General features: G+C 34.7%; 1 protein-coding gene across 1 annotated transcript in view; it reads right to left on the bottom strand.

The window, feature by feature from the left end:
• Positions 1-15,625, bottom strand: part of LOC110110073 (phosphatidylserine decarboxylase proenzyme 2) — a 118,260-nt gene that overhangs the window by 61,684 nt on the left and 40,951 nt on the right. Inside the window, exon 12 of the mRNA XM_020841376.2 lies at positions 13,024-13,135. Within this exon, the coding sequence (XP_020697035.1) occupies positions 13,024-13,135 (112 nt within the window). The remainder of the gene's footprint in view (positions 1-13,023; positions 13,136-15,625) is intronic.

Raw genomic sequence — 15,625 nt, 5'->3', positions numbered from 1 at the left:
CATGAACGAATAATGAATGGCATATTTTATAAATGAATGTTGTACTTGTTTATGATTAGGGACAATCCTTATGTGTGATAAATCTATTAGAATTCTGTTTGATATTGGAGCATCACACTCCTTTATTTCAGAAGAGTTTGTTAGATCTGCAAGTTTGCTTCCTACAATTATGTTGAAGTCACTATCAATTTTAATGCTTAATGGAAATTATATGAAAGCTAAGTAGAAATGTCATGTGGAATTGAGGATTTGTGATAAGAACTTAGAGGAAAATCTGATTGTTTTACCCCTATTTGAGTTTGATGCAGTCTTAAACATGGATTGGTTATCTTGTCATTTTGTGACTATAAATTGCAACAAAAAGGATGTTAAGTTTTGTAAGCCAGAAGAGAAAATTTTCAAATTTCAATGGGATAAAGAGGTAACTGCTATGATTGTGTCATCCCTAAAGGCTTTTCAGATGTTAAAGAAATGTTATGAAGGCTTCTTGGCCTATGTTAAGGAAGAAAAGAAGACAGAAAAGGAGCTGAAAGATATGCCAATTGTTTAGGAATTTTCAGAAGTATTTTCAGATGATTTACCTGGCTTACCTCCAAGTAGAGAAATAAATTTCTCTATTGAACTGGTGGCAGGAGTTGAACCTGTTGCAAAGGCTCCATACATAATGGCAATGAAAGAACTTAAGGAGTTGAATGAACAATTGCAAGAACTGCTTGAGAAAGATTTCATCAGGCCTAGTACCTCTCCTTGGGGTGCTACTATACTGTTTGTGAAAAAGAAAGATGGAAGCTTAAGACTCTATATAGATTACAGATAGTTGAATAAGTTGACAATGAAGAATAAGTACCCTCTCCCAAGGATAGATGATTTGTTTGATCAGTTGGAAGGTGCTTCAGTGTTTTCCAAACTTAATTTGAGGTCAGGGTATCATCAGCTCAAGATTAGAGAGGAAGACATAGTAAAAACTGCTTTCAAGACTCGATGCGGGCATTTTGAGTTTACAGTGATACCTTTTGATTTGACAAATGCCCCTGCAGTGTTTATAGGCCTCATGAATAGAATCTTTAAGCCATTTTTGGATTTATTCATGATTGTGTTTATAGATGATATACTGGTATATTCCCCAAGTGAAGATCTCCATGCAAATCATTTAAGAGCAGTGTTGCAAACCTTGAAGGGGAATGAATTGTATTTTAAGTTCTCCAAATGTGAATTTTGGTTAAGAAGTGTGAAATTTTTGGGACATGTGATCACTGATGGGAAGATATTTGTGAATCAGCATAAGGTGCAAGCAATAACAGAATGGCCAAGACCAGCTACAGTGACTGAGGTTTGAAACTTTTTGGGATTGGCAGGATACTACATAAGGTTTGTTGAGGGCTTTTCACAGATAGCTATGCCACTATCCAGATTGACTCAGAAAGCAGTGAAGTTTGATTGAACAGCTTAGTGTGAGAAAGCTTTTCAGAGGTTAAAACAATGTTTGATAACTGCTCTAGTGCTGACTATTCCCTCAGGGTCAGATGGATTTCAGCTCTACAGTGATGCCTCACATAAAGGGTTGGGTTGTGTATTAATGCAGAATAAAAGAGTCATTGCATATGCATCTAGACAATTGAAGAATCATGAAAGGAATTACCCAACCCACGATTCGGAGTTAGTTGCAGTAGTTTTTGCCCTAAAGATCTGGAGGCATTACTTGTACAGAGTTCGGTGCGAAGTTTTTACTAACCACCTGAGTTTTAAGTATATCTTCACCCAGAAGGAACTGAATTTAAGGCAAAGGAGGTGGTTAGAACTCATTAAGGATTATGAGTTGGATATTCAGTATCATTTGGGTAAAGCAAATGTGGTTACAAATGCTTTGAGCGGAAAGAATTCAGGTAGTGCAAACTAGGGGTGTCAATTCGGGTCAACGGGTCGGGTTCGGGTCGAACCCGAATTGACCTGGTTCTAAACCGGTAAACCTGAACCCGACCCGTTTTTGCAAACGGGTCGGACATTTCAACCTGGACCCGACCCAGCCGAGTTGCCTGGTTGACCCGACCCAACCTGTGCGGCAAGAACGGAGCTCGCGACTAGGACTGCAATCAAACCAAACGTTCGACGAGCTACTCGTTGTTCGGTTCGATTAAAGCTCGTTTGTGATCGTTTATAGTTAAAAAGAAATTGTTAAATATGTTCGCGAACAAGCTCGATAAGCACTAAACGAACGAACATGAACTGAACATGAACCGAACATGAACACTCATTAATTTAAATGAACCAAACATGAACACAAACAATAAAGCTCGAATAAACATGAATCAAACTTGAACAAGCTGATATTAAATGAACACAAACATGAACACTCACATACTCGGCTCGGCTCGGTTCGTTTGCAGCCTACTCGCGACAGTGCGAGTGCAGACAGGCTGCTGGACCGCGCATGGCGTGCTGCATGCGGAAGGAGTCTGCTGGACCGTGCGACCGCGCGAGTTCAGACTTCGGGCGGAGTCCGGATCCGGCATCCCACGAGATCGCACCGCATGTCCGAGACGGAGTCGGCAGAACCGAGCTATGCAGCGCGAGCGAGCGGATGAAGTCCGCGGGAATGTGCGACAGCGGGCGATGGCGCTAGCGCTGCAACGGCATCATCACGAGTGCGGGCGGAAACTGAGATGGACTCGATTTTTGGGTCAGTATCGGGTTGATTTCGAATTTTCGGGTCAACCAGACCCGTTTTTGAAACGGGTCTAAAATATGAACCCGAACCCGACCCATTTGCTAATCGGTCAACCCGAACCCTGATTTTTCCTGATCAGGTCCGGGTTGGGTTTCGAGTCAGGTCAAAAATTGACACCCCTAATGCAAACTGGATGATTACTCGACAGCAAGAATTGATTAAGGAATTGGAGAAGTTGGAGATCTCAGTGGTTCAGCCCAATGATGCAGAAATTGTGTTGTTGAATCAGACTATTATACAATCAACCTTTCCAAAAAAGGTACGAGAAGATTTGCCACATGATACAGATTTTAAGAAGATACTGGATATGGTTAGTGTGGGACACACTGAAGACTTTGAGGTTGATGATGAAGGATTACTTCGTTATAAAGGCAAATTGTGCATACCAGATCTGGATGACCTAAGGAAAGAAATTCTTCAAGAATCTCATTATTCTAGTTACACCATTCATCCGAGTAGTAACAAAATGTATCAGGATTTAAAGGAGGTGTTTTGGTGGTCAGGAAAGAAGAGAAGTGTGGCATATACATTATCAAAATGTACTCCATGTCAGATGATTAAAGTGGAACATCATAAACCAGGAGGATTTCTACAACCCTTACTTATACCTGAGTGGAAATGTGAAGACATTGCTATGAATTTTATGGTTGGTTTACCCATATCCAGAAGAGGATGTGATGCTTTATGGGTGGTAATTGATAGGTTAACTAAGTCAGCACACTTTTTACCTATCAAATAGTTTGATCCAATTGAGAAATTGGCAAGCTTATATGTTAGTGAAATTGTCAGATTACATGGGGTACCTAAGACTATAATGTCAGAAAGGGATAGAAGATTCACTTCCAGATTGTGGAAGAATGTTCAAAAAACTATGGGCACTAGGCTTATTTTTAGTACAACTTTTCACCCTCAAACAGATGGACAATTAGAAACATCCATACCTTAGAAAATTTGCTTAGGTTATGTGTTTTGGATTTTGGTGATAAGTGGGAAACATATGTACCACTGATTAAGTTTGCCTATAACAATAGTTTCCAAGCAAGTCTTGGTATGGCTCCTTATGAGGCTTTGTATGGGAGAAGGTGTAAGACACCTTTAAACTGGGCTGAGACAAGGGAAAGGAAAATTATTGGTGCAGATCTAGTTGATGATGCTACAGAAAAGATCAGGTTGATCCGTGATAGATTGAGGGCAGTACAAGATAGACAGAAGAAACACTATGATGCCCAACACCGACCTGTTGAATTTGAAGTGGAAGAGTTTGTATTTCTTAAGGTCAATCCAATGAAGAAAGTAAAGAGATTTGGCAAAACAGGAAAGTTGAGCCCAAGATATGTAGGTCAATTTGAGATTTTAGAAAGAATTGGAAGTGTGGCCTGATTTTGTCAACTCATATGAGTGGAGTACATAATGTATTCCACATCACTTCTTTGAGGAAATACATTTCAGATGAAACTAAGAAAATCAGTACGGAATCAATTGATATTCAACCGGATTTGACCTATGTGGAGGAACTAGAGAGAATTATTGATTATGATGTTAAGCAGTTGCGGAGAAGAATAATCCCTTATTTAAGTGCATTGGATGCACAGTTCAGAAAAGGATGCCACCTGTGAGAAGGAATCAAAAACAAGGGAAAACCATCCTCATTTATTTGGCTAAGGTATGACTTTATTGTAACTTTACTGTATATAATTTCTTTTAAATTTCGAGAAAGAAATTTTTATTATGAGGGGAGAATTGTAAAACCCGAAAACGACGATCATAGGTCGTCGCACGCTTTTCGATGCGTCACGACGAGACTTAAGTGAAAATTTTGAAGTTAACAAAATTCGATGAAAATAATTTTATAAAATCCTACACAAAATTCTGATCATTTTGATATATAGAACTTATAGTTAATTTTGAGTATTTTGAGAAATAAAAATTATGAAAATCTTTAAATACCGATTTTACCCCTAAGCGAATAAAATGCCAAATTTACTTAAGTGAGGGCAAAAAGGTCATTTGGCATTTTCCCTTTCTCCCCTATTATACTAACTGAACCCCTCCCCCTCTCGATTCACACTAATCGACCGAAACCGAGCGGAACGCACGTACAAAGGGCAGACGGACGGGCTAGGCCTCGGCGACAGGCTATCCGGCGGCGTTTTTCTGACGAGAAAATTAGGGGAAATCGAAGAGGAGGTCAAGTGAAGAAGAAAGTATGTTTTAATTTCGAATAATCCCTCTCATTCTTTAGATTTTGGAAGAAGAATTTTCTAGGGTTTAGGGAAAAGTGGAAAACATTGAATTTCTTTACGAAATCGATAGGAAATGTTAAGCAAGGTATTTGAATGATGAAAATGAAGTTTCAATTAATTCTAAGGAGAATTGAAAAATAGGGCTTTTCTTAAAACTCATTTTCCTTTGAAAATGCTTTCACGAATGTTGTTCCAAATATCTTTAGGGATGTTTTTAAAGAGTGAAACTTAGGGTTTTAACACAAAATATTATTTTTGTAATTTTGAATTATTTTAAATCTGAAAATTAATTAGGGTAATGATTAATTAAGTTTAAGGAAAACTTTGGCATGATGTTAAGGTGTAAAAAATGAAATTAGGTTTCCAAAAATTTGAGTATTTAATAAATCTGAAAATAATATTAATCATTATCAAATATTAGGGTGACGAATAAGAAAATTCAAGATCCTTTAATTGAAAATGATTAAGTTTATGAAAAGTTTCGATAAACTTTAATGTAAATATTGATGACATTTTCCTTATGCAAAATCTAGGTTTTGAACATTAAGGGGGACGACGTCGTGCGTCGTAGTGGTTACTTTGCAAAACTTACGAGGTAGATACTTGTATTTAAATTAAATTCATATCTCTAAACTCTCTAAATTTTCTTTGATGTTAAATAAAACATGTTTAGTTTATAAATGTTCTATTTCATTCAACTATCACGTGTTTAAGTTTTCTTTATGTTATTATGCAATAAAGATTGTATATTTGCTTATTGTCACATAACTGAAATTTTTGGATAGACATGAGAACAATTATGCATGTAATGAGTTAAACGAACATATATGAAGTTATGAATAACTTAAGCCCTATGAGATCTATTATGATTACATGTGCATGTTAATCCGGAAGTGCCAAAAATGATAATGGGGTTCTATGGAGCCAAATGGTAAAAGGGCTTGCAAAAGTCAAATGATAATGGGATTCTTCGCAGCCAAATGGTGAAGGAAATGGCCAAAAGACTATGTACCTGATCATTACAAAATTCTGGTACTTCCGGGACGGGTGTTTATCATATTATGGATATGAAATTTATGCATTTAATGAAATGATTTATGAAAAAGGAAAGTTTATGAAAAAAATAAAGAATTGTATGAAAAAAGGAAATGTCTTAAGAAATAATTATTGAAAATGTTTTATAAATTTATACATAAATGTTTATTATAATATTTTAATGTTTCATGCTTAATGACATGTTTAAGAAAGATAAGAAAAATAAGTCATGAATTTGAGATAAATACATGTTACTTGTTGAGCGTTAACTCATCCTATATTTGGAAATCTTTTTCAGGAGAACTGTTTAAGAAATAATGGCAACTAGACGTTAATACACCTACCGTCGTAGAGGACCTCAGTAAAAAAGATTCTTTTTATGTTTTCTATTAATTTTGAGTTCAGTTGTTTGTACATGTGTCTGAACTGTTTGTTGGAGTTTATTTATTTGTATTGCAGTTGATGCTTTAATGGTTGTGGTTGATAAGAAAATATTGGATCACTATTTGAGTTTGATGTTTTTAATGGCTCTTTCTTAAATTATGTGGATGATGTTTTATGTTAAGCCTTTTATGAATTGAACTTTATGATGCAAATGTTTTATATGATTTTTTCGTACGACTGCATGTTCTCGCCCCGTTAATTTGCGCTAGCTGGGCCGGGTCGTGACATCAGTCAAGCCCACAAATGTTTCTTCTCTCGTGCCTTCTCAATCTATGATTCCACAACTTGGTAATTAGAATTTTCAAGTCTACATCAAGAGGAAAAGACGAAAGCTAGAGCACAGATCACAGGCAACATGTGGCCAAGATATTGACTCAATTTTAAGTCCACCTGAAGAAAACATAGGTATGCATAAGGCTGGCAATATGTCAATTCCCAACATTGATGACTCTGCAATCCAATTGCATTGAGGAAGGGTGTTAGGAGATGTACAGGTTATCATATTGGGAATTATGTTACTTATGAAGGGCTATCACCATCTTACAGAACAGTTGCTACTTCTCTTGATGATATTCAAGTTCCTAGCATAATACAAGAGGCATTACAAAATTCAAAATGGAAGAAGGCAGTACAAGATAAGATTAATGCACTTGAGAGTTGAGAAAAATGGAATATGGGCCATTACTGATTTTTCAGCTCAGAAAAGGCCCGTGGGCCTGTTGGTTCAAGTGAATTTTCACTATAAAGTACCAAGCAGATGAATCAGTTGAGAGATTCAAGGCTCAGTTGGTAGCTAGAGGATTTACATAATACTATGGGATAGATTATCAAGAAACTTTTGCTCTAGTCACAATACTTAACACTGTCAAAATTCTTCTCTCATTGGTTGTCAATCAAGATTGGCACTTACAACAACTAGAACTAAAAAAAATGTCTTTCTAAATAGTGACCTTCAAGTTGAAGTCTACATGAAAATCCCACCTGGTTTTGAAAAAAGTATGGCAAAGAATCAAGTTTGCAAACTCAAGAAGTCCTTGTATGGCCTTAAATAATCCATTTCATTTATTTATTTTCATTTCCATTTATTCCTTTTCCTTTTCATTTAGCATAAGAGCAACATCTAAAATTTTATACCAATGAAGATACAACCATTTTTATTTCCATTCCTTTTCTATTTAATATGCATGGGTATATTGCATCTTACCCAGTACCATAAGAAGGTGACCTCATGTATTTGCATGCATGCACCTTTTTCTTCTTTTAATACTTTTATTTTCATATAAATATTCATTTAATTTATTTCATTTTTCATCATGTCATATTAATCTATAAGGACATTCTATATATATTATATTATATTATATTATGATTTTCATTCATTCAGTCATTCGCAAATCTGTTGCATAACTATAATAAGTATTTGGGCATGATATAATATTTAATAATAGCAATAACATAAAGAAAATAAAATTACTATAACTAACATGACCATCCACTTTATTCTTCTCAATTGACTCATTTTATAGATTAAAGATTCAATCAACATAATGCTATAGCATGCAATAATTGTAATAAATATAAGAGGAATTCATAATTGCTATAAAACAATTGTAATTATCCACTATAATTTCTTTTGTGTATTCAGATCTTTCTAAATCATCTATCTTTAAAATTCGCTTCCAATGCTCGTCTCAGCTCAATTATTTGAATCCTTCACTGCCAATAATATTCTATTTGCATCAGTTATTATTAATCAACTTCTAAAATTCATTGTCGCCAAGATGATATTGCATTAATTTGATATCATTTAAAAACACTTTCAAATGCGTCGACATCATCTATATAATATTGATTTCTTCTAATTTATCATATATTGATTACAATTTATAATCTACGGTAAACCTCTAAAATTAATCAAAATTAATTACTTCGATAAACCCTTTTTTCTTCCTCTTTAAATCGAGACTCACACACAGGATTTCCTCCTATTTGAATTTCTTCTTATTAGACAATCACATATTTTTGCTTCAATTAGAGGAATCAAATTTTACAAATTTCGTTCTTTAAATTTGAACAAAAAATAAGAAATTGAATCACTTACACTTCCTTTGTCGTTAGAGAAGAAGAAACTTCCAAACCTAAAATTCTTCTCTTTCTCTCGCAATTTTTTTCATTTTCCTCAATAAAAATATTGGTCTCTTCTTAAGACTAAAATCACATAAAAATTTGCACATAAATAAAAATTTGACGAACTTACCTTCATTCTCCTTTTTCTTTCTCTCAATCACTACTTTCATTCACACATTTGATTCCACTGGAGTGAGCGAATCTGAGTTATTTCACACGAGTCGTTGTTTCTCACTTCCGCACGTATTTCCTCACTTATCTGCATGATCTGATCCCACCAGACACACTGGCGCTCGTGATCGGCTTGCTAGTGCTCGCCTGTTCAATTCTACTTTGCCCGCTTTAGTTATGGGCTTGTTCAATTGAACCGACCAAGTATGGTTCTTACAGTGCATATCAAAGACAAACATTAACGCAAGCAATCAAACTTCAAATATTTTTAAATCATGCACACGTCAAAACATAACTTTTAAATTAAAATGTGACATCATGAAAGTGTGCAAGTGCATCATGCACTTGAACTAAGAAACATGCTAGTGCAGCATGCATCTGCATTAAAGAGTGTGATATTTCACAGAGCAAATGCACTGAAAAGCGAGCAAATGAACTGATCCTCAATGTCCCCAAGATTGGAGTTGACAAGACTTCAAAATCAAAGTTGGCAAAATGTTGTTTGATGTTCTCAGGTGGGCAGCCCTACATATAAGACAGAGTTGTAAGACCAACTTTGTAAGTCAGATCCTCGATGTACCTAAAACCGGAGTTGATAAGGCTTTCATCTCTCAGTAAATTACTACAATACTAATTGTAATAGAATTTTATAATGAAGAAGTTTGTAATCAAATATTCAATCCTGATGCTAACGATGATATTACGTCTTACAAAAGAAACTACAAATATTCATCACAGACACGATCCTTTGCAAGCGAGCTAGCAAAGTTTACAATCTGTACACCAATAAAATAAAAGCATTCAAAATTCCGATGAAGTCTGTGTTGATAGAAAACCACAACCGGAGGGGAATCTGATTTTTCAAAAAGCCTCTACATTCTAAAGCAAATCATTTGGGACTTAAATTCTAATAAAACTTTAAAAACCAAAATTTGCAATATTCAAAATATTCAAGCCAAAACTATCACTACAAAACTTAAAGTAAAATAAATCCACCCTCCACAACCATTTGTCAAATATGATAAATTTAATAACCTCAGCTACAAAGAGCCATGGCCTTCTTGAATATATAGGTTCACGCTCAAATAATCTCTTGCCAGTAACGACATGGCACGTGTCATGCAAGCACTCATCATATAACAAGTAGTTTTAATTGAAAGTTCCACCTCATCACCAGCAGGGTTAATTAATCATGGAAACTTGCGCTCATGAAAAACCCAAAATTAGATCTTAAAGTCCCAACAAAATGAGGACAAAATCTCAAGGTAGTGTCTTATCTACAATCTAATCTCCCTTCTTTAAATTTGACCCAAAACACACAAGAGCCAAAGCACGAATTTCGAAGCCCATGATAAGGATCATATTGTATGATCAATAATTACTTTTTTTCGGAATTAGGGTTATTAAGCTACAAGTATTAAATAAAAGGCTTTTTATCAAACCCAAATATGAAAGTCGACCTTGAGAGAAATAAGAGAACAAAGATAAGGGAGATTGCCCGAAGAAAATTCTTTGCACCATCATTAGCAACCCCCAAAGAGAGTTTTTCATGAGAGTGCACCTAGTGGTTATCCACCTCTTCTCTATACTTTATGATCCTCATGATTTGAAGATATGGCTATTTTAAGAGCTATTCTTTTGTATTTGTGAGAGAAACTTGGATCTCAAAAGTTTTCTGAATCTTGTTGAGACTAGCAGATAAGCTAGAGTCACATTCTTCTCACTTGTAGTAGAAGAGGGTGTACGGTTCCTCTAATACCCATGAAGAAAAAAGGTTTCTCTAACGCGCATTTATTTTACTTTGCTTGATTTATTTGCTTGCTTATGCTACTTTGTAGTGTGATGAGAAATATGGTAATACGAATCTTGTAAGTGATACAGGTAACTTCATAATTTCAAGAAGCTCGTGTTGGAAAAATCAAAAGAAAGCTTACAAGGAGTATTCTTATTTAATTAGGAAAACTTGATTGAACGTCTTTGCTACTTTCTAAAGAAAAGAAAAGTAAACAAATATATATTAGCTTGTTCAAAATTATTTTTCAAAAATTATACACCAATTCAGCCCCCTTATGTTCCTCATGATTTGAAGATATGATTATTTTAAGAGCTAATATTTTGTATTTGTGAGAGATCATGGATCTCAAAAGCTATTGTGAATCATGGTTAGACTAGCCTATCTGGGCTAGAGTCTAATTCTTCTCGCTTAGAGTAGAAGAGAGCGGAGTTTTGCTAATACCCAAGGAGGTTTCTCCATTGTGCGGTCACAAAAGCAGTTGTGGAAATCTCGAGATGATGCCTCAAAAAAGTTGATGTAGACCAACATCGAACCACCATACATCGGTTTGAACTTCTTTTACTTTTCGCACCTTTACTTATGCTACGCTGTGGTGTGATGAGAAATATGATAATATGGATCTTGAATGTAATACATGTTAATTTGAAGAATAAATTTTTTTATTCCAGAAGCTCATGTGGGGAAAAAATTTTAAAGATCTTAGTATTATTGTTTAATTATAATATCCTACTTGAACAACTTTGCTTGTTTCAAAAGAAAAGAAAAGTAGTATATATATATATATAAACTTGTCAAAATTATTTTTCAAAAATCACACACTAAGACGACGAGTTGAGCGGGGGTTTTCATAACCCACATTCTATAAGATGGTTGAGGTATTTGAATCGCTTGTTATGTTCTCCATTAACAATAACATGAGAATTCACATGAATGATAGATTACAGAATCCAAGTAAATCCGAGATGGAAAAGATATCGTTTAAGGGTGCTCAATAAAAAGTTCTAATTGCAAATATCAAAGACATTTTCGAAACCCACTTTAAAAATAAGCTTTTTCTTATTTTGCTTTGAGTATAGAGAACCAATTCAAAAGAAGCGATAATTTAATCAATAGAACCTCATCCAGCAATAAAAGCACCTTAAGAAGCATTTAAAAATTTGGTCAAAAGCCCTTGGAGTCTTCTGTAAGGACTTTAGCGAAGATTTTAAAAATAAATTAGCAAATTTGTGGGTCTAAAAACCATAAGAAGCTCGTCATCTTTCTTAGGAATGCGTCAATTCAACGTAGAGCTTAAATCAATAAGAGAAGCTTTAGCTAAGTAGATGTTCATAAACATAACAGCCAAATATGGATGATGGATGATATCCCACATTTCTCAAAAAACTTGACTGGAGAAACCAGAAAGAGCGAAAGATAGAGCTGCAAAAAAAAACATTCCTAATTTTATGCAAATAATTAAGGAAATATAATCAAGCAAAGAGGCGAGAATCATCAATAGGATACTTCTTAAGAAAATCAACAATAGAGGTGGAAGTCAAAACACTATTTGCTACAAAGGTCATTATAATAAAAAAACAAAGCTTGGGCAATGACTCTTTGCTTAGTGATGGCTTGATTATCCGATATAATATGATGAATTAGGTTAATTTTCTTCTGTAGCTAATAATTTTATGGAAGAATAAAATGTTATTGCCCCCCTCCTTTTAAAAAAATCAATAAACTTTAGATCCTTAGTGTCACTAAGTCGCCTCTTTCAATTTTTTATGAAGCTAAATCTTTTCTGGTTCATAACCTTCAAAATCTCAAATCAATCTGAGACCAAATTCAGCTATAGTTCCATTTTTTTCCACTCTTGGCAACCTTAATATTTACATATATGGATATAGTGTGATGTTGCTTTTTCCGGATCTTATGCTTCATACTAAAGAACCATAACTTAAAAATCAACATCTAAAACTATCACCATGAATAGTAAACCTTTTCCAGTAAAGAAGAATCATATCTTTGAAACCAAAAATATTAAAACAATATTTTTTTAACCCAAACAACCAAGATTTAACATTACAAAAATGGTCAAATTGAAGATGACCAACATCGTCAAAAAGGTAGACATCAAATTAAACCAATAAACATGCATTCATGTATGAAAGTATACGTAAGCACGTAAACATTGAAACACGCAACACATTCATACAAACATCATCATACAAGCGTACACAGGCAGACATCCATTTACTTTTATGCATGTGAATGTACATGCACATCCAAATTCATGAATACATCTATACTAACATGCATGGACATATATGATATAAACATGCATAGAACCTTGCGTGCATGCATGCACAAATACTACTACACCATGAACAGTCTTTCCAACTTATTATGATGGATCATAAAGGCTACACAAGTATAATTGTTACAATCATGATAATGAAAGATATTTAAGCAGTAGAACCAACGTCATATCAAAAAAATTGTACCTTTGTCGATGAGTTTGAGTCCTACTTTTGATTGATAAATAGCTCTCATTGATAAAACAATCTTTTCATCTATTATTTCTTCCACTAGCCTTCTTGTTCTTCGATCAAACACCTGCATAATAAAAATTGGTCCCTATTTTCAAAAACTAAAACAACTAAATGTGGAATGGTTGAGATATATCTGAAACGAACTTCACATTATCAATACAAAATTATTAAAAAGGATGAGAGCAAACAATTTTGCCAAAGAAAATTAATTGCTAATTACAAAACCAAACTAACTAGGAAAGTCTCATTAGTCAAAGTTAGCATTCCGCATCATCTTATGATTGTTTCAAGTAGAAAAAACTAATTGTTAAATCAAGATGAAGAATAAATATATTGAGTGAACAACAGTGTAGAAAAGATTACAATATGGAGCAGCACAAAATATGCAAGTATAAAACAATTTTTACTTGTCATAAGAAATTGTATATTGTGGGCTCTGAAAATTCGTGCCCCAACCTCTCTGCGGACAACTTCTTTCTTTTCTTTTCAAGTCGTCATGGAGAGTTTTAACATTTGAATATGTTCCGAGGCAAATTTTCATAAGTCAGATTGGATTTTAAATAAGACACTACCCAGAGATTTCGCCCTCATTTTGTGAGGACTTTATGATCTGGTTTCTGGTTTCCTATAGGTGCAAGCCCCTATAGTTAATTACCCCTCCCGATAACAAGAGAGAACTTTCGATCAAGACTAGTCGTCAAGCACATACGTGATATCTAGCATATAATAGTAGCATGGTTTAGGTATTTAAAATTTTGATATTTAAAATTAGAAATTTCACCATTTTGCACTTAAAGAGGAAGGTGGGGGGATGATGACGATGAACCCGATCAAGATCCTATGGTTTCCTCATCCCGAACCATCATGGCCCCTGGTATACTTAGTCAGAGGAGGTAGTCGACCTAACCTAACCGAAAGATCCTTGTCGACAGCCATGAGTTGCTTCATCCAAGGATACCTTGTAGACCTAGGGTGAGTATTTGTCTAAGGGGACAAATCTAAATGCACTTTAGCTAAAAGAAGATTTTGTGCCCTATCGATCATATCCTACTAATTCATTGCTCAATGATTTGATGTCATTGGGGAGCATACGGGCTTTGACCATGACCATAATATAATGATGTCATTTGGAGGCAAAACCAACTGTTCAGAGAGTTCTAGTCATAATTGTTTACTTATGCTGTCATTTAACGGTGAAACCACTAATGTGGTTCCAATTGACGGCAAAACCACCAAGTAGAGGACACATTCCACGTCCTTACTCGCAAGAGGCAAATTGAGAATGAATACTAATGATATACTCACGATCAAACATTAGCTCTTTATAAGCTGAAGTAATTTTTAATTTGTTTACCCAGGCAAACTGTTGCAGATGTGGATGAATATTTTGCTTCAAGTATTTGATGATTCATTTTATTTTAAATATATTGATTTTTTATGTGATTTTTAGAATTTTGGATTTTCATGGGCTTTTTGGAGGTATTTTTTTAAATGTTTGTGGTCTCCTCTAATTAAGATTTTTCGTTAACACGGCCATCATCAGGGTTTTTATGGGTATTTAGGAGGTATTTTTTAATTTTTATGGTCCACTTTGGTTGAGATAAACATTCAACATATAAATCATCGGGGCTTTCATAGGTTATTTCATTTTTTGTTGATTGAATCTTGTCAACTATATCCACTTGCTGGCATAGGATCGGGTTCGAATTTAAATTTTATTTCTTAACTCGCACAGCATCCTCAGACGTCATGTGTACCTACAACACGTTTGTCGGGACCCATGTAGGTATATGTTATATGTATTTTGCATGATGCATTTATATGATCGTCGTACGTATACAGTGGATGTATATGATGCATTTGCATATATCACGTACATCGACTCATGTATTTTGCATTTGCACGCTATGTTTGCAGCATGAGGTATTTTTGCATGCAGATAGAATATTGTCTGATATCACTTGAATGAAATCCTCTGCACTACAAAGGCATGCATATTATGGTATACATATGAATGCATATTTTAATGCATGAGAGGGGGGGTTGCATTTTTAGACGCAACTAGTTATGCAGTTAACTATTGCTATCAGGTATGCAGGACTTTATTTTAGGTTTTATTGACGTCTTTTGTCCGCATGTACGAATGTCGCGGATTTGGTGGCGTGACGCATTGACATAGCAATGCAAGCACTGGGGTATTTAAAATATTTGGACTAATCAATTGTGTGGGCACCTATCGTTCGAATGTGCGCAACATTCTTATTTATAAGCTTGTAGACACCTTCTGTCTGCTTGTACAAGTGTTGCAGATCCGATAGCGTGGCGTTACGCTTCAGTGGTCCACGCTTTCTATTACTATTGATTCTCTACTTTTGCTTACTACATCAAACCGACGGTTCGATCACTGAATCAGAGCCGATTTTCAAAACTGGTCGATTTCTTTGTTATCTTATTTACATAATTAAATAAATAAATTTAATATAAAACTTTCAACTTATTAAATTAATGTAAATACAGTAAATTTAATTTTAAAAAGAGCATTAAAATTTTAAAA

The sequence above is a fragment of the Dendrobium catenatum genome, unplaced genomic scaffold (genome assembly GCF_001605985.2).
Source record: "Dendrobium catenatum unplaced genomic scaffold, ASM160598v2 fragScaff_scaffold_1428, whole genome shotgun sequence".
NCBI lineage: Eukaryota > Viridiplantae > Streptophyta > Magnoliopsida > Asparagales > Orchidaceae > Dendrobium > Dendrobium catenatum.
This window is presented reverse-complemented; position numbering and strand designations above follow the sequence as displayed.